General features: G+C 37.4%; 1 protein-coding gene across 1 annotated transcript in view; it reads left to right on the top strand.

The window, feature by feature from the left end:
- Nucleotides 1–4,209: 4,209 nt before the first annotated feature.
- THOC2 (THO complex subunit 2) overlaps nt 4,210–18,959 on the top strand; it is a 54,439-nt gene continuing 39,689 nt past the window's right edge. The window contains exons 1-7 of the mRNA XM_059824232.1: nt 4,210–4,271; nt 11,371–11,429; nt 13,579–13,670; nt 14,862–14,913; nt 17,027–17,097; nt 17,832–17,953; nt 18,787–18,920. Of these exons, the coding sequence (XP_059680215.1) occupies nt 4,210–4,271; nt 11,371–11,429; nt 13,579–13,670; nt 14,862–14,913; nt 17,027–17,097; nt 17,832–17,953; nt 18,787–18,920 (592 nt within the window). The remainder of the gene's footprint in view (nt 4,272–11,370; nt 11,430–13,578; nt 13,671–14,861; nt 14,914–17,026; nt 17,098–17,831; nt 17,954–18,786; nt 18,921–18,959) is intronic.

The following is an 18,959-nucleotide window of genomic DNA, read 5'->3' as shown; positions in this document are numbered from 1 at the left end:
CTCTCATCCTTTAAAAGCTGTACCACACTTTAATGATCTTTTAAGTGCGTATATTCTAAAATTCAGACATCCAAATACATTTGCAGGTTTAAAGTTGCAGCAAAGTGCCTGTGAGATAACCGTACTGAAACCGGGTCGTTCCGACAGACCCACTGAAAGCCATAGGAGCCAGGCATCTGACCTACTTCTGCAAAATCTTTTTACGGTCCCAACTGCATCTTTAACACCTTTGAAAATCTGCTCTCATGTCATTAATTATTGTGGTTGCTAACTAAAGTGTGAACGTTATAGAATACTGCTTCTTTATTAGGGCTACCTAGCACTGTACTGCTGTCACAGACCCAGACCACAGGCATTTGCTACAAAAATCCAGACCAAAACAGTAAAAATTGGCATTGCACTGTATTGGCAGGGTATGAAGTCAACATTTTAAAAAAAACATACAGGATCTTTAAAAAGAAGTTTGTAGCTCTGGCCAAGAGAGAAGGAAGACAGTATTTTTAGTGAAATTGCTCTCAGTGATGGTCAAGGGATCTAAGCACTTCCAGAAACAGTATTTTGCAAGAAGGTGCAACACTGAACATTTGTCTCTTTTCTACAACTGAGTAACTTGTCCACTTTAAAACCAAATTCAATTATGTAAGCTCATATTTCAGTTTACAATACTTCAATTTGTCTCTGTTAGGTTGTTCCGTTGTTGAATTACAAAATCTAAGTAAAAGAGAAGTTGGAGTTTTGCACTTTATAGTTATGACACTGCCATCGTGTTGTTTGCATTACCGTATGAAAATACAAACATCCCTCGGTTGTAATGAAAAGAAACATAAAGTTGCTATATCGACCTGAAATGACTTTTCCTACGCTTAGAACTCATAAGCAATGACCTTTATATTGAAGTGATTATCTTCTTATCAAGAAACATAGCAAGCAAAACTACATGCTTCTCATAGATTTGATAGCTATTATTTATTATTAGGCTATGCTCAATTAGATTTTCAAAATGTTTCTGTCACATATATTTCTACATTGCATGTAATAGCTCCCTTTGTCTTCAGCCTGTTCCAGTCTGTTACCAACATACCTCACAAAAGAAGTGCTTTAGTTTCCTTGGATAAACTTGGGATCTAACCTTTTGGTCCTGCAACGACTTGATGGCTTTATTCTTCTCTATTTCTCCATGAGTGTCTTTTAAGGCAAAATTTCACATGTTCACATTCAGACCTTGCATAGCGCTGCGCCTACATAAACCCTTGTTGCTAATACCTTTTGCTAGCTTCTTGATTTCTGTTTATGCGTCTCTTGGGCTTATCTTGTAAATACACCTATTGCACTCTCTTGTAATACCTTCTCATGTTATTCCTCAGGCTTGCAATTCTGTGCCTCTTACCATTCACACATCTGTTTTAAATATATTTTTTTCATGAAGCTTTTAAAAATAACCCATCATAAATATATCAGGCACTTTTAAACTGAGCTTATCTTTTATCACGCTGCATACTAAATGCCTGAAATGTAGTTTGCATCTAATTTAAAATCTGAGTACTGGAAGCAGAGAATCTGTCTTCTTCTTTATTACTTGTGTTACTGCAGAGTTTAGGGGCTGTAATGGGTCCCTTTATAGTAGGTGTTGTACACAGAGATCAAGAACAACAGCATTCTGTACAGTATACAGGTTGTACAGGGACAGGCTGTGAATAGTAATTAAAACAACACTATTCCCTCTCTCAGTCAGCAGTTATATGGATTTGCTGAAATTCTACAGACTTTCTGATCAAGGCTTTTTTCAAAGTAGAACACCACTTTTACACAAAGTGCTTGCAAGCTGTATGTTTCTGTCAAATGTGGAGAACACAGCATGCAGCAGAGAAATCACAGCAGTACTAGCACTGAAACAGGCACAAGTGCACTTTAGGCCTCATCCTTTTTTTTTTTTTTTAATTTCAAATTCTCAATTTTCTTCAGCTTCATCATATTTGTGAAATGATTTATACTTCAATAGAGAAGGAAGCATGTACAAGACTGAGAAGGCAGATGAAATAAAGACTTCTTGACAGGCAAGAGGAATTTCTGAAAAGACTAAAAACATGTGCTGCCTGACCAAACAAATTATTTCTTAACTCTTATATCCTGATTAGCAACTGAAGGAAATTAAGAACAGCTTGCAGAGACTTATGGAGATGAATAACATGTAATAAAATGGGCACATGTGTTAGGGATTATAATGAGAAGAAAACGTCCATATAGTTGTTTGTCGTGTTTATATCCGTAATCAAGAGGCTGTACCATCTGCAAAAAGATCAAGTTTCAAACATTGTACAAGGTATCACTGATACTCTGAATTTCTATTAGAGACGGTAACAGAATAAATAATGTAATATAATCAATTAAAGAAATGTCTACTTGCAGGTTTAGGGTTCAATACTGTATCTTATTTCATAAAAAATTACCTCATAGAGTTGTTATGTTAGCGTGACCGTGTTAAAAATATTCAAGAAAGTTTAATGTATAATTAGAGACAGTTTAGATTTTTCATAATAATTTTTACATAAACCCTTTTTTAGAATTTACTGAATTTACTAAATGTACTAACTTAATAAATTTAATAAATAATCTAATTTATTAAGATAATACTAACTTGTCAGGGGGTAATGAAAAACGTTTTAATTTTCAAAATATTACCTAAATTGCAATTGAGAAACTAATTTGATAATTTATTGGTAAAAATACTGTGACAAAAAGATGAAGAAAATCTGCTTTTTATTTTGAAAGATAAAACCTCTTCATCTTGCAACATGGTTCCTAAGGGATGCTGAGGTAGTACATCATCATGGACAGGGGTCTCTGAATTTTGAACGACTAGGGTTGTAATTTTCACACTTCCAGATATTTAGAACAACTGAACATGTGTGTGCACCCCCGCCATGCACTGTCTTGCTTAATGCTTTCCAAATATGCAGAACTTGAGTAATTAATAAAATACCCCGAGGGACTAGTTGAGGGCCACACGAGCTTCAGGTGCACGATGTTCTGAAAATCATACCACCTTCCTTATTTCTCTGAAATTCTTTTCTTTGAATTCTAGCTTGGTGTGTTAGCTTGCCGTTGGTCGGTCAAACGTTGGCTCTGCTGCGTGCGTGGCGGTTGCTCACACATCCGTAGGAAGCTACGTGCTACTTAAGACGCTGCCTTGCTTTGGGCATTCTTCCCTGAGCGAGAGGAAGAAGTGGCTTACGTGGGAAGGCAACATCCAAGAAGAGTCTGTGTGTTTTCAGCTTGGCTTTGTTAGAGGAGTGGGGTATCAACAGAGGACACGGGTGCGCTGCTTGTGCTCCCCGTTAACGCTTGCCCTTAAATCGAGTCTCTTCAGCCACGGAGTTACACACAGCTGGCAGTTTTGCAGTTTTTTGGGGAACAGTGACACAAAGCACCACACGGTTTTGGGAAAGAGCAGAGCTTTATTCCCATTACAGAATCTTTTTTTTAAAAAAAAAAAAAAAGAAAAACTCTGTTTTCAAATGGTGACGCTAGAATCTGAATTGTGAGCTCAAGATATGAAAAGTAACAGCACTGTTTTTAACTGTTAAGGTCAACGTTCTTCTGAGGGATCGAAGTATAGTTCACGAAGGATGTTTCGTGCCTCGTGCGCGTTGAACACATCTAACACGCTCAAGCTGTCTCGCTGTGTTTCCTGAACTACGTTTTTACAGCATGTATTTGTAAAAATCCTTGCTTGCAGTGTTTTTCCAAAGGCGGTGAAGCGAGCTGCGTGGCAGGCCGGCGGCCGGCTCCATGCTCGCTCCCTCAGTCTAAGCTACGAGGAGGCTCCCGCGGCCCACAGCAGTTCCAACGGCAGCCGGCCGAACCCCACCTGGGACCACCGGCTGCGGAAGCGGCCCTGCCGGGTGGCGGCTGGCCAGCCGTGACTTCGGGTGGCCTGCGGGGCGCTGCCCGGCTGTAAGGGGGGACGAGGCCGCTGAGGGGCTCCGCGGGGCCGCCGCCGCTGTACTTAGGGGCGGCGACCGTTAAACGGAGGGCCGCGCGGGGGAGGGCGGGGCTAACGTGCGCTACCGCGCAGGCGCGATGGAACGGCGCGCGCCGTCTCCCAGGGTACGGCGCGTGTGCGTCCCGTCGTTCCTCGCGAGCCGTTGCGTCCCCTCTGACCCGGGCCCGTTGCTCCACCATCCGGGCTCTCGGCGCCACACGGGGAAGATGGCGGCGCTGCTCCCTGCCGAGTGGATAAAGAACTGGGAGAAAGGGGGCAAGAACGAGTTGTGAGTGCGGGGTCTTGACGCGGGAAGGCGATGGGGCGTTGCAGGTCTCCGGCCTGCGGGAGGGAGAGGGGGCCAGAGCCTCGCCGGCCGCGGGAGGCTGGGAGGGGGGGCGGCGAAGAGGTGGGAGCGGGCGGGGAGGACGTCGCTCGGGGCTGCGTCCTTGCTGCTGGGGTTGAGGGACGAGACCCTGTTCGGGCAGAGGGCCCAGGCCGCCTTCCCATCCGGCTCGGCCTCCTTTGTCGGTCGCTAACGACCTCCGCCGAAACTCGTCCCCGTAAGCTTGGGCCTAGCTCTCCTGGCGCTCGTTGCCCGCGCCCCGAGCGCCCCCTTTCTGCCTCTGGGTCAGGCTTACCGGGTGTCGGGCTCCTCTTTAGTCGACCCTCGGGGTAATACGGAGCCTGAAGTGTGCTTCCTTCGCTGGTCCACGGTGTTGACCTTTCTGGCAGAGGTCTCAGCCCTCGTTCCCACCTTTCTACCTATTCCGAGGTGACTAGCGCTCTATCTTTCATTCAGGCAAGGAAGGGTCAGCTGGTCGTTCCTACTCTTCCTCCAAGGTAACCTTTGTGCGCTGAGGGGTCTGGTTGCAGTTTCCCAAATCAATCCAGCTGTGCTAGGAGCTTTCCCTTTCAGGGTCTTCTGTGTTTGTGTTTTAAGCAATCTTAACCTGGCAGGTTCACAGACTGTGCTGCCTGCTGGGTTTCAGGAGTACCTCTGTGCGGGGGGTTGTTCGCCGGTTTGTCAGTGTTATATTACTGTGTTACCTGGGACAAGGGTATCCTGTGTACTAACTGTATGTTTTTAAATGCCCTTATTTTAATTCTTCCATGCACTATTTTGGTCTGTAAGTAAAAAACCCTATAGTTTCAGATATGGGTGTTTAGGGGATCACTTTGAGACATGCTTCTTGATATTCAGTCTTTTTGGTTGGTTTTTTTTTTGTTAATTTCTTTTAAAAGGTTGTGCAGCTATGGTAATGATCTTACCTGTGCACGAAGAAAAAGGTGGTGGGATAGGGAATAGAGGACATAAAGGCTCCCTGCATAAAACAACGTTCTCCCCAGACCCTCCATTTTGTAGTGAAGGGCCCCCCCCTTTATCGCCATGTCATTTTTGGCTTTGAATTGTGCTAGGATCATTATCATGTTAGCATGTAAGTTTAACATGTTTTGATGTGAATGGTAGAAGGCCAATGAAAATCTCTTCTGGGAGATCTCTACTTGCATTTCCAACAATAATAAAAGTATTTGGGAGCCCCCAAACAATGCTGAGATTTGCATTGCTTTTTTTAATCTCCTGCTTAAGATTTTATGGCAACAGCTGGATTTGCATCCAGCATGGCAATATTTATGCAGTAAGTGCAGAGACCTCTTTATTGAACTTCAGTGTTTAGAAACTTCTGCGTGAGTAACAAAGAATAAAATGTATAAATGTATACTGATACCTTTCAAAAAGGCACAAATGACTGTGATATAAAAAGGCAAGCTATCTTACGTAACATTATATACATGTAGCTGCACTTGCTAACTTTTCTGTAATGGTTATTATGTGACTACTTCAGGCAAAAATGACTTACGATTATGATTTTTGTAACACCTTGTTATGATCGCTGAGATTGTATGGAGTTTGCACGAGGACAGAAATTTCATAGTTGATTACATAATGGCAACTGCATTGTTTGCATTGAATTTTCAGAACTTTCGACTATGTAAGAGGTGAGTTAGCTTAGCTTTTGAGCATGATAAAAATCTTTTAGTACTCTCCCCTCCCCCTAGAGCAGTACTTCTTAACCATGGTGGGAAGAAAGTCTTAATCTGCTGTGGGACCAATAAAACTAAACGATAGGCAAAATTCCTGTATTTGTGGCATTTACACTTCATTTGGGATACTGCTTAAATGCAGTTCCAGGCATGGTTTAAAGAATAGTTTGCAAAGAGGCCATACGTTTTAAAAGAAATGTGATTTTGTTTGGGTAACAGTTGTCAGTTTTTGCAGTGATAGCTTTATAAGCGTGTGGAATATGTATGAACTTACTTTCTAGAAGCAAAAGAATGTATCTCTAGCCAATATCTAGAGAAGTTTTTAGGAAACTAACGTTTTTGGAGAATCTTCAGTGTGTAACTTCACGTTTCTTTTTCCAAAACTTCCTATCTCCTGTTTTACTGGAAGAAAATGAAATTATGATGCTGTCTTTCCAAACTAAAACACATGAAATATTTTTAAACATTATTTAAAGTAAAAGGGGAATAAATGTAATGATACTTCTTATTTTTATCGAATTATTTATCTAATACAAATATGCCAGAAATATAAATTAGGTCTAGGCCACAATTCCAGTCTCAGGGTTTGTGGTTCAAAGTTAAGACAATGCATTATATTGATAAACAAGTTAGAGATGTGGGGAGGGGAAGGATACTGCAAAAAGACAAAACTGACAATTCTAGCAAATACAGGATTTGCAAAAAATTTAGACGTTTGTGTTTTGGGTTTTGCTTTTTTTTTTTTTTTAAATCTATGGAAGCCTGGTCTAATAAAGCCCGTGCATGAAGTCAGAGTACATTCACTGTTGTATGGAGGGGTTTGTTTTGTTTTTAAACAAAGTGGTGGGCTAATTCACAGGGAGACAAATGCCAACTTTGAAAAGTGAGGATTACAGGAAAAAAACCCCTCATAATTAGCAGAAAGAAAAGATTAGGTCTTATGAGGAAAAAAAAAAAATATTACTTGCTGGAGCATGAAGTGGCTTACATGCTCTGACTAGATCAGCCCAAGGTAGTATTTTGGCACTTCCTAGTTACCTAGATAAACCACAATTTTATGTTTTGGGGGAATGTGAAACTGTATTGAGGGAAGTAAATGATTTAGGCTTATTTGGCATTTCAGCTTCTACTGTGATTAGTAAGGGATGCTTAAGATGATCACTGTATGTTTTCTCATGTGATCCAGAGTGCTGCTGTGGTGGTTTGCCTATGCTTGAAAACATACAGGATTTGTAATATTGCTGTAGTCTGTGGGAGATGCTGTTATGGGGTGGGGCGGGGGGGGGTGTGTGTAGAAAAAGTTTGATTGTTTTATAAAGAAAAGAAAATTATAGGGATGCTTTAAAGAAATCCAGTAAGGAAATCAGTTTTAAACTGACTGATCTTTTGCTGTAAAAAACCAAACAAACAAACATTGTTTTTGCTGATCTGATCAGTTTGTCATGATATAACAGTAATATCCAAAACCAAGAAGGTAAGGCTTTTGTATGTGTCTTAAAGTGTCATAATGTTAATTAGTAAGGCAGTATCGTAGAGCTTAGGTAGCAGTGACCATTCACTTCCTAGAAGTTGTTCAGAGACCTTGCTCAAAACTGTACATGCTTTGAATTTAATTAATCCAGCTACTGATGTGTAATAATACTAAATACAAATACGTAAATGTACATCATGTGGTAGTTTCAAGTGTTCTTAGCTGCCAAAACTATAAGTTGGTCAGGATGTGGTCATCTTAGCTGTCATTTTCTATTTTGTTCAGACCCTTCTCTGTAAATACAATTTATTAAACTATTTGCATTTGTTTCACTACTGCCAGATATTGTCTAGAGATTGAGTTGGAACCTGTATGTGACTGCTTATTATGCTGATCAGTCTAGACTCTTTGTAGACCTATTTGTGTATACTTACACTGTCCTTTATAGTGAAATTGTATTGTTTTGTACAGTGTCTTCCATGATAAGATGCCGGTCTATGACTGTAGCCCATATAGACATTTATAATAGGCATACAATGGCAAGCACTTACTATTAGACTGATACCTTGTTTTATGATAGATTAAATCCATCAAGGACCCTTCAGTGGGGAAGTAGGGCTTTAATAATGTACGTGGCTGGCAGTTTATGCAATATGTTAAGCCTCAAGATAAACTGAAGAAGCTTAACATTCTGTGAATGTGAAATTTTGAGACTCGATCTTTCAAGCACTCCCAACATGTTTGTTACTTCACTTGCACGAGGAATGTCACAGTGTTGAGTTAAAGGGCTGAGAGCAAGGAAAACAGAGTTTAGTTGTAGTTTTGCCATCCTGACTGCAAAATGCAATTGATTGTACTTTATCTCAACTAGAGAACTACCCACATCAGTTAAATTACGCATATACTTAAAAGTTTGCAGACACATGCACTTTGTGATAATTACTGCCATATACTATGTGTGGGAGTGTGATTGAGGGTATAGGATGTTGTATATGAATTGGGAGGCTTAGGTTCAGTTGCTGGCTCTGCCATGCAAACTTGTTTGATAGGTGCTCAACACTGCTTCAGAATTTGTTGTTTAAGCAAATCTATGCCATCTTAGGCCAAAACAAATTTAATTTTGAAACTTCGGTTTTCAAAAGTGATTCTGTGTGGGTTTTTAAAAATTATTTTTACTTTCTAGGTTATCCTATTTTTTAGTTGTATTTTGCATGTATTACACAGTTTTATCTTCAGATGAAGGGATGTAGGTTTTAGTAGAGTAGGGAAGTTCTCCATGCTAAGCTTGCAGCAATGTGCTACAAGTAATGAAAGTTTTAAATGAACTTGTAACAGGCAGTCTGGGTCTGTTGAACTGAAAAGTGGACCTGATAAATTTCCATTGTCCTGGGCACTGTTTAAGTGGGAAAGTATTGTTGTGGCTTTTTTCTGAGTTGATTAATCGTAATAATATTGACATTTTTATTCTTGTGAATGCACGAGTACTTTGATTTTAATTTATGATGCACTCAGTTGAGACTAGATGAACTAATCTCGCAGCTTGTTGGTACTGGAAGGGAGGGCTTCTGCCTTGTCTTCATTCACCAGGCCTGTCTTTACGCTGCTGCTTATCTGACCTCCTGGTAAGCTGCTTCAACTTGCAAAGTTGGCAGAAGACTTGTTTTTTGACGAGTTTTCTGCCAGGTTTGTCAGTGTACTTAACTGATTTAACTGACATGAGGGCTAGAATGGTGTGGCCAAGAAGGAGGGAAATATTGGTGAATGTGTCCATTTCTGCAGCAACAAGCCATTAAATCAGCTCAGCTGTACTGCCTGACAGCACCTTCAGAAAAGGTCATCCTCCTTTGGAGATAGAGTACTGGTACGAAAGAATATAAGCACAATTGTTAATTTAGATCCTGAGAGCAATGCCAACATCTTCTTTTCTACTACCAAAATTTTCCCACGTAGACTTTCACGAAAAGAAAAATTTATTTTTTCTTTTTTCCGATTTAGTAATCCAGGGTTTTTTAATTACAAATATTAAGCAAGTTGTTTTACAGACCGATCTTAAATAGGATTTCTTGTTATGTTGATCAAACAGATCTGTGTCTTGAAGTAATGTGAAGTTAATAGTACTATTTTGGTATTGCTGGAAAGGGAATTGGAAGAGGTTAAAACTCTTATTTTGTATTAAGATGTACTTAAGTGAACTCTTCAGTCCAAGCAGACAGGGTTGTTGCTGCTCATGTAACCTGGTTGATGATATCCCCTTATGACATAGGGGTCAAAGCGTGCATCTTGGTAGATAATTTTTTGGAATCAGATGTTTCACTTTACTGTTATTTGTATACAGAGCTTAGAAATGAGTGCTTATAGGGTAACTTCTTTATGGAGGAGTAATAATTAAAATTTAAGAAAATCTGACTTACATCAAATTGATACACTCCTTGGGGTCAGCTGGGAAAAAACCCCACTATTGCTTCTTTAAAAGAAAAAGTGCACTTACCATTCATGAAAAAATAAATTACCTATTCCTCTGTTTTGCTGTCTCTGTTCTGGTTATTTCCAAATATATTGCATTCTCTTCAAAAGCATTTAGAACATCTTAGCCATACCATTGCTTTTCGCTGAGCTTGCATGTTTCTGCTGATTATACTATATGTGAAACTGCCCATTTTCCAGTTGTCTTTAAAGGATGCATATACCTTGTATTTGCTAATTATCATCCTTTGATTGCTGGAACAGCTGTTTAGTCCTGCTAGTGAGGTAATAATCTGTATAGGATGCAAATAGAATGAGTAAGGGATTGCTTTAGAATCCTTTTTTACTGTTTATTTTTCATGATAAGCCTCTAATACCTGCCTTATTTGAGAACATGCTTAAATATCGCTCCCACAGGAAATGTAGTCTTGCCATCTTATGTAGAAATACGATGTAGCTCTGATACTGTCTTAAGTTTCTGCACATGAAAGTCTTTTTGATGAAAAATATGTGAAACTTTTCATTGAAAATTTGCAAGTGTGAAGAAAGTTCTTAAGATATTCATTGGTGTCTTACATTTAAAAAAGATAGTGATTTACCTACAAATACTGTTGCTTTTAAATGTGAAACTGCTTTTGAAGCCTTGTGCTGGGGTGACAGTAGTGGTAGAGGAGAGGGGAAGTCCTTGTAGTTTCGAAGCATGTCCATTTCTAAGCCGTTAGTGTAGTGGCGAAGCCTGCTCTTTCAGCATTTATTTTATAACGCACAGAACTTATTTTATTTCATGCAACAATCTGTACAGTATTTAGTGTACTTCTTACATATGGCTAATTTGGTTGAGGGATTCTCAGGAGTGACTAAAGACAATGTAACATGACAGGTCTTTGCATGCTATAGTGGATTCTCTTAGTGACTAGACTAGGTAAAATTCCATCTTACCATTCATAAAACATCGCATCAGGAAATCATGCACATAGTTTAATGTTAAAGATTTTTTTACAGGCCAGAGTTTGAAAACTATCATAGTCATCATATTTCTATGAGAAGAATTTCCTCATTGGTTAACAACAGTATGTTAATGCTAGCAATTCCGTGCTTCTTTTCCCAAATTGCCTAGGTTCTCACTTTTCTGTGTGTAAGTATGTGTAATGTTAGAAAGAACATTTTTTTTAAGTATGTGAGAGAGATACATATATATGAGATCTATTGGGAGTCTTGTATTTCTTTGCTGTGTAACTTCTGTGAATTAGCGTTTACTCTATGAAAATTAAAATACAGTCAGCCATTTAAACTGCCCAAATTTAAAGTTATTTTAGCCAGAACAACAACAAACAAGAACCCCAAAACATTTTTGTGTATGCTAATAACTATTTTTGGTTTTTTAATTTTTTTGTTTCTTTTATTTCAGCGTGCAACTATGTCGCGCACTCAGTGAAAACAAAAGCCATGATAATATGGGTTTCAGAGGTAAGTTGTGTGGGGTTTTCAGTTGTTTTTAATTAAATAAAAAAGAGCCTGGAAACAGTTGGTCATGGTACCTCTGCATGTATCTGCTTGGAACATTCATATACCGTGACCATTAATGATGCTAAAGGCAAGTACTGCAAATAGTAAGGCAATACAAACATCCACAGCTAGGTTGGACTTCAGATGTCCAGGTGACAGATTTCTTAGACAGTAATAAATGGTGGTGGGGTAGCCAAGTATTTGGTCTGTGCTGTAGAAAATGGAATTCCATTTTGCAAACTGAACATACAACTAGATTTTATTCTAAAAGTTAAATATATGAGCACTAATATATGCAGTATACTGCAGAAAGTAATTTTTACAACAGTACTTGAGTTACAGACTTCTCCTTTGTTAGTGACAGACGCTGCTGTCTTTTAAGTTTTAAATTTTCACTTTAAGAAGTCTTTGGTGTTTAAAGAAAAATTAATTTTTTGTTTGCTTTGCAGAATCTGTTGGAAGAAAAGCTTCCATATTACTAAGACCACAAATGGGCTATGCTGTTTAGAGGGCATTTTGGGTTCTTGCTAAAATAGTCATCATGAGCAATTGTAATAGCAGAAAAGATAAACCAAAATACTTCAATGTAAACTATAAGTAATAATATTAAGTAAGGAGAATTTATTGTTAAACAAAGCAAAATCACTATTCCCAAAGTTTTTGAAGAAAGGCTACCAGATGTTCTCTGTCTCAGCAGAGATTGACAATTTCTATATGCTGTTTTCTTTTTCTTTGTCCTTGCTGTCAGGATCTAAAAGATCCGGTGGGAATGACTAGATAGATACATGCAGTGGCTATACTGGAGGAATTAATAGACAGTAGAAATAGTTGAAGTCCTCCTGGTGATTGGAAAAACCCCTGAAAATATGGTTAATCTGGAATGAAGTACAGAGATGCTGATTGCTAAGAATTTGTTTGAGTCCACGTGACCTGGATCCTGTCCTGAAAACTGCACTGGTATTTCTGCCTTGTAGTTCCAGAAAGACATTTATTGAAGTCCAGTATACCACAAGCTTATGGAGGCAGGTCAGATTTAGCAGTGTACCTGTGTAACAAATTCTCCACAATGTGTGGAGAATTATTAAATTGAATACTGCACCAAACTGTCCTCTTGAATTGGTCTTCAAAGCAGTAGAGTTATATTTTACATAGAATTGATGTCTAAACCAGTCCTATTATATTCAAGTCTTTAGCAATTAGTGTTCTTTGCCAAAAGCACTGTGGTAGGTAAAATTAACCTGTCCATTTTAAAAATAAATAATCTACTTTTAATGCAGCTATAGTGGTCTGCAGTCACCGAATTATTGAGTACTTGGTTTAAGTCACCAAGATCTGTAACTTGTATAGCCATTGCGAATACCGTTCATTGACTGAACCACGTGGTACGAGTGCAAGGTGAAAGCATGGGGTTTTATTATTTTTCATATACTAAAAAGTATAGCAACATTGTGGTGTATTATTTAAACTTGCAAAGAATTGTTCTTATCATAGCTGCTTTTGCAACCACCATGTTTAACACTGCAAGATTTTTCTCAAATGCAGTGCCTCTGTTTAGGGTTTCAGCTTAATATAAGCTTTTATAGAACAGTATTCTTTAGTTACGGGGTACTTATAAAATCCTTGTTAAGCATTTTTTCTCCAATTAAATTTTACTTTCTCCTAGAGAAATGTTTTTTGAAAGCATATCTGTGATGAGATAGGATTAAGAAAAAGTACTGCAATGTTTTGTATGTATTATATTTTTGTGTATATATAATGTATAATATGACGTTTACGTGAATTTTAAATTAAAGGTGGTGTTGTTAAAGCAATTGTCCAGACTGAAGTTATTATGTGCAGGACTAGTTTTTCATCCCATTTTACTGTTATTCCATAAACTCTCTAGGGAAAGTGGATCATCTCTTACTGTCTGCTTGTGTGAAGTCTTGGATATTGATGCTCAAATTTAATCTATCAGCAGTAATAAAGTAATCCCCCTCATGGGTAAGAGAAGCATATCCCCTTTATTTGCAGGGTGTCTGAACTCTATGGCACTATTGTAAACATTGCTTTAAAAATTAGACCAAGGATTACCTAATATGTTCCTTAATCATCTGTTTTCTTTCAACAGATATCCAACAGGCTTTGTATGAGCTTGCATACCATGTTGTCAGAGGAAACTTAAAGCATGATCAAGCCTCTAATGTTCTTGGTGATGTCATAGTAAGTATATATTTGTAATAAATGCATACTTAGTAAATTTTTAGTTTGTTGTAAAAGTCCAAATGAAAATCAAGCAGGATAATACTCAGCAGACTTGTTTTTCCAGATCTAAAAAGTTGCTCTTGTCAAGTCCTTTTTCTTCATTTGTGTGCACTTGAAATATCTGTAGTCTTGTCAGGGTTAGTTTTTCCCCCTACTTTTTGTGGTGAGGAATAGATATATTAATTTTAGCATAAACTAAAAATTAAATAATTTTTAAGGGTATATGAAGACTGAAATATTTAATAAATGCTAAACATAGATTTCACTTGTTTATGCAGCATGTCTATAATGCCATCTACTGGTTTTTATCATTTATATCTTTATTACAGCGTAGCAATGTGCATGTCTGCCATTTTGCTACTGAGATGTCTAAATTTCATTACTGCCTTTAAAATAATGCATTAGACTTATTTTTTGTTTGACAAGGTTTTTCTTAAAATGCTTTGAATAAATAGAGAAAAGAGCATTTTTGTCTGAACTTCTAAGGTTACCACATGTTGGTGTTCCTTAAAAAAAAAACAAAACAAAAAACCCCCCTGAAAAATACGTTTAAAAAAACTTCTTAAAATTATTTCTTATTCTTTGTAGGTTCTTAGATTGCAACTTCTTAATGTTCTATATGTGTCAAAACAGCAATAATCTGTTCAAGGATAACGTTTTTAGATTTTTTTTTTTAAACTTCTGCATTGGGTTTGAGAGATGTCAAGGCTGAAGTGAACCTCGCTGTTGGGGTGGCATGTGATAATGTTTGATCATAAGTTACTGTAGGAAAATTATAATTTGTTTGGTGTCTGAGAAAGTATAGTTTGCTGTACAGGCTGGTGCTGCTCTTCAGACGGGGAGTTCCATAGTGCTAGAAATGGAGGTAGTAACCAGAGGTTTTTGTCCCTGGCCACTAGATACTCTTTTAAATTACGTTAAATGTTATTTCATTGCATATCAATAATTAGTACAGTATTTATGTTAGATATTAGTCAGCAATTCAACTTTTTCATTATTAATTAATATGAATTATTATTAATAATATGTGTTAATTAATCTGAACTTACTTTATGATGAAATGTTGTTTTATGTAATGGAATAAGAATTTTCTAAGTGTACATATTGGAGTTTCTGTGTTCACTAAGTGTCATCTTTTTTCCTCTTTAGGAATTTCGGGAAGACATGCCTTCCATCCTAGCTGACGTATTCTGCATATTAGGTAAGTTGGGTTCCCTTCCTTTCAGCATTGCGATAGAGTTGAAGAAGTACGTGCTTTGGGCATTTGCTTCTGGACTACTTCAGGAAATTTCATTAAATCTGTAAAGCATGACTTCTCTTTACAAAGTATGTGTTGATTCTTCCTCGGTGTATCTGTATCTCAGTTGTTAATGTCTTTTCTGCTTTGTTCTGTTCTAGTTTCTGGAAGTTTACCTATTAAAGGCAGTGGAAATTGATCTGCCAAGAATAGTTAAAGGAGCTAGCTTGTAAGAATGTTGGATGTTAGCTAATGGAATCAGTGACTTAGTGTTGTTATCATTCCTACAGATATTTTAAATAAAAGTTGTCTTACTGGTGGGTAGATCCTCTGTTCTTAGAATGTGTTCTGTAAATATTTCTATCTGTACAGTCACTCTTAGTAAAATGGAGCTTGTGCTAATTGTCCAGAAATCTAAAGGCAAATGACATCATTTGCTAAGTCACTATCTGCCAGCTGAGCAGGCTTTAAAGATGCATACTTTATTACCAGAATAACTTCCGGATTTTCATGTTGTAATGTTGATCCAAAGCTGTTTCTCTCATGGTTTTAGAATTTGAATCCTGTATACTTTTCTCCAGATCATAGTTTTAACCGCTTGCAGTTTCTATATTGTTTTATGTCTCTATGTTTTTCCAAAAAATTTCAGCACATTCTTTTGACAGTCTGCTCATCACAGATCCTGGTTTGTTCTGTATCCTGAAGGAATGTGGTATCTTCTGTGCTGCGGCTGCCTGTGCAGAGAGGCACCTAATTAAGTTTGCATGTGCAGCCTCAGTTCTGTAACATCTAAATGACGAATTTTGACTTTGTTTTATTCATAATGTTTCATTCTGTGTACTTGTATAATCTTTTTGTAATAATTAGGTTTTTATAAGGCAGTATTACAGTGATACCCTTTTGTTTTTTAAGCTGGGTTAGAAAACTTAAATTAGTTGCTTTTTGAACTACTTGAATAACTGAAACTAGTATAGCTGTCTGTTGCTCTCCTCTCCTCTGTCTCCCTCGAAATTAGTATGTAGCCAAATGCTGTGCCCCACTGGTAGCAGAGAAATAGTATGGCTATGGAGCTGCATTTCAAACTTTGGGACAAAGGACATTTGACAATTTCTTGCTTGTTTTTAATGCGTTTCCTCAATATATGAGAATTTTGATTTATCCACTCATCCACATTCCCTGGACTAGTTTTTTTCTGCAGATTCTTCTTTGGCTCAGAGGCTTGGCTGCTAGGGTCCAGACTGATCTGGGAAGTCTGTTGCCTCCACTGCCACCCTGCTACCTCATGGGTTTTCAGTCTGTTTGGGGGCTTCTTTCTCAGATTTTTGTTGTTGATGTTTTCTCTACGGGTCTAGTTTTTCTGTGGGTATGCATGGGGGTGTTTTTGTGAGTTTTTTGGTGGGGTTTTTTTGTAATGTCTGCCTTGTATTGAGTTTTCCACTCCTTTTGCAGCTCCTTGTTTCCTGTGATGATGTGCTTTTTTTAACTACTTTAGTCAGCTGTGCTTCCTTAGCCATTGTTTTATGGCCTGTCTTCCCACAGGAGTGAATTTATGAATTGCATTTAATAGTTGACAATGCGAAAGAAAAGAATGGAAATACAGAATCATGGCTAGTAAAAGACTGCAGACCAGGCGGTAAATAGTAGTTACTCTGAAGATACAGGGGAAGAGACTAGAATGTTACTTCAGGGCTAGGATCACGCAGTTCTTTTCAGCGATTCGTATTTCTCTTCTTTTGTGTTTATTCTTGATTCTTAATGCTTGTCGTAAGCGTTACTGCAACAGAGAGAAGGGCAAGAAAAGTTATTACGTCATTGCTCCGGTTTCGGTTTTACCTTTTCATGAGATTTGTGGATGTGTCAGAATTGTTGCCAAAATACTATGTGGACCCTAAGGGGGATGAGTAGCTGGAAAGTGGCAAGAAACTAGCATGTTATAAACAAGCTGCTTTGCATTGTGTTAGCATTTATCAGAATAGTTAAAATATAGTAAAAAATACAGTAAAAAAGAAAAAAAACTCCTATAAATTCCACAAGTAATGATTTCTTTTTTCCTTTTTTCCATCTTCTTTTATACTAGATATTGAAACAAGTTGTTTAGAAGAAAAAAGTAAGAGGGATCATTTTACCCAACTGGTATTAGCCTGTTTGGTAAGTTGCACTTAGTCTTTTGATAAAAGTATATGCCACAATCTGACAAGAAAAAATCAGAGTTTTGAAGCTTGCTTTTTGCTTTTTTTTGAGGAAAAGACTATTAGAATGTTTTAACAAATTCTCAAATAATTTAAAAATGCATTTTCAAAGCATTATGGTAGAGTAATATAGTATAGTTTTCCCTTGAATTCTTTAAAGAGCTTTGAGAGAACTAAAGTTCTTCCCCCTGTCAGTTCAACAGGAATTTTGCTTCTGAAGTATGTTTTGAGTTGGAGTTCTGCTCTATGCAACCTCCTCTGTCTTTAGAAGTGGCATTTCTAACCACATAGAATAAGCTTGGTTTGGAGGAAAATTCAGCATATGAAAATAAGGCTTTTCTCCCAGAATATGAGAGAGAATGGGCATAAGCGTCATAAATACACAGTTCTCTGTAATAATATCTCTAGATGCTATGCAATGTGTACTTTGTAACCAGCAATTAGGCTCTAGGGCTTGTTTCTTCAAGGTGCTCTTGTATATAAAATACCACTGTAAAATTCCAACTTCAGTTAAATAGTTTCTCAGTTTTATCCTCTTCTATGCTTGAAGCAGAATGCATTTAGTATCATGGTATATCATGATATTTGAACTTTTTTGTAGTCAGAATGCGTATGTAGCCTAAAGTAATAATCAGATGGCTTCTAGGTATTTGTAATTGACAAATTTTATGTATGTTTTTGGTGTTTTTTTAGTATCTTGTATCTGACACTGTCCTAAAGGAGCGTTTAGATCCAGACACACTGGAGTCATTAGGACTTATCAAGCAGTCTCAACAGTTCAATCAGAAATCAGTTAAAATAAAGACAAAACTATTGTAAGTTTTGGGGCAAGGGTTGTTTGGGGAGTGGGTGGGGATGGGTGGTGGTAATTAGTCTGGTAACAGTGTTTTCTAACAATGTGTAATGTTTCTTTTAATAAAATACACAATTTTCTTTAGGAAATGTGTTTTTTGTTGCACTTTAACTTGTCATTGACAAAAGAAGCTTGTTAACCCTCTTAGTTTTCAAACTCTTGAGAAATGTAAAATCTTTTTTTAATGTCACCTATTGCTATGGCTTTTGCTACAGGGATTCCATATGTGCAGATTAAATACCTAATACTTAATTTTATCTGTGACAAATCTGAACTTAAAAAGTATAAGAAAATTAATTATTGCTGTTGCATCAGTTAAGCATAGTTGTTTGTTTTCATAAAAGAGCTAATGTAGTTATGTTAGTTTTGGCAACACAGGATATATTTTTATGGTGTATGTTTGGTTTTTGTCTCTGCATCCAATGTTTGAGTCTCAATCTCAAAGAACACTTGAAACTACAATAGGTCCTTAAGCATGGACTGTTATGGAGCAGTTCTCCAGCATAGTGTGTAAAAACAAGGTTTACTGTTAAGCATAAGCATAATCTTGCTTTTAAATGGTCTGCATTTGAAAAAAAAGAAGAGCTGGATTTGTTTGGAGAATGCTTGCTACCTTGCAGGTATTCATTGTACTGCATTCTGTAATTTTTGCAATAGCTCAAGTGAATTATAAGTTCTTAAAAATGTGTTCAAAATTAGCATTTTGTATAACAAATTTAAAATTACTAAGAGCATAAATAAGCTTCACTGTGGGCATGTGTTACACAATAGTGTTTAATTTCTGTTTGTTTGCAGTTATAAGCAACAGAAGTTTAATTTGTTAAGAGAGGAGAATGAAGGTTATGCAAAGCTCATTGCAGAACTGGGGCAAGACTTATCTGGAAATATCACTAGTGATTTAATCCTTGAAAATATCAAATCTTTAATAGGTAAGGAATTGGTTGAAGGAACGTGGGCACTGGTTTTCC

The sequence above is a fragment of the Gavia stellata genome, chromosome 14, assembly GCF_030936135.1.
Source record: "Gavia stellata isolate bGavSte3 chromosome 14, bGavSte3.hap2, whole genome shotgun sequence".
Classification (NCBI taxonomy): Eukaryota; Metazoa; Chordata; class Aves; order Gaviiformes; family Gaviidae; genus Gavia; species Gavia stellata.
Note: the sequence above shows the minus strand (reverse complement) of the source record. Positions and strands in the feature narration are given on the sequence as shown.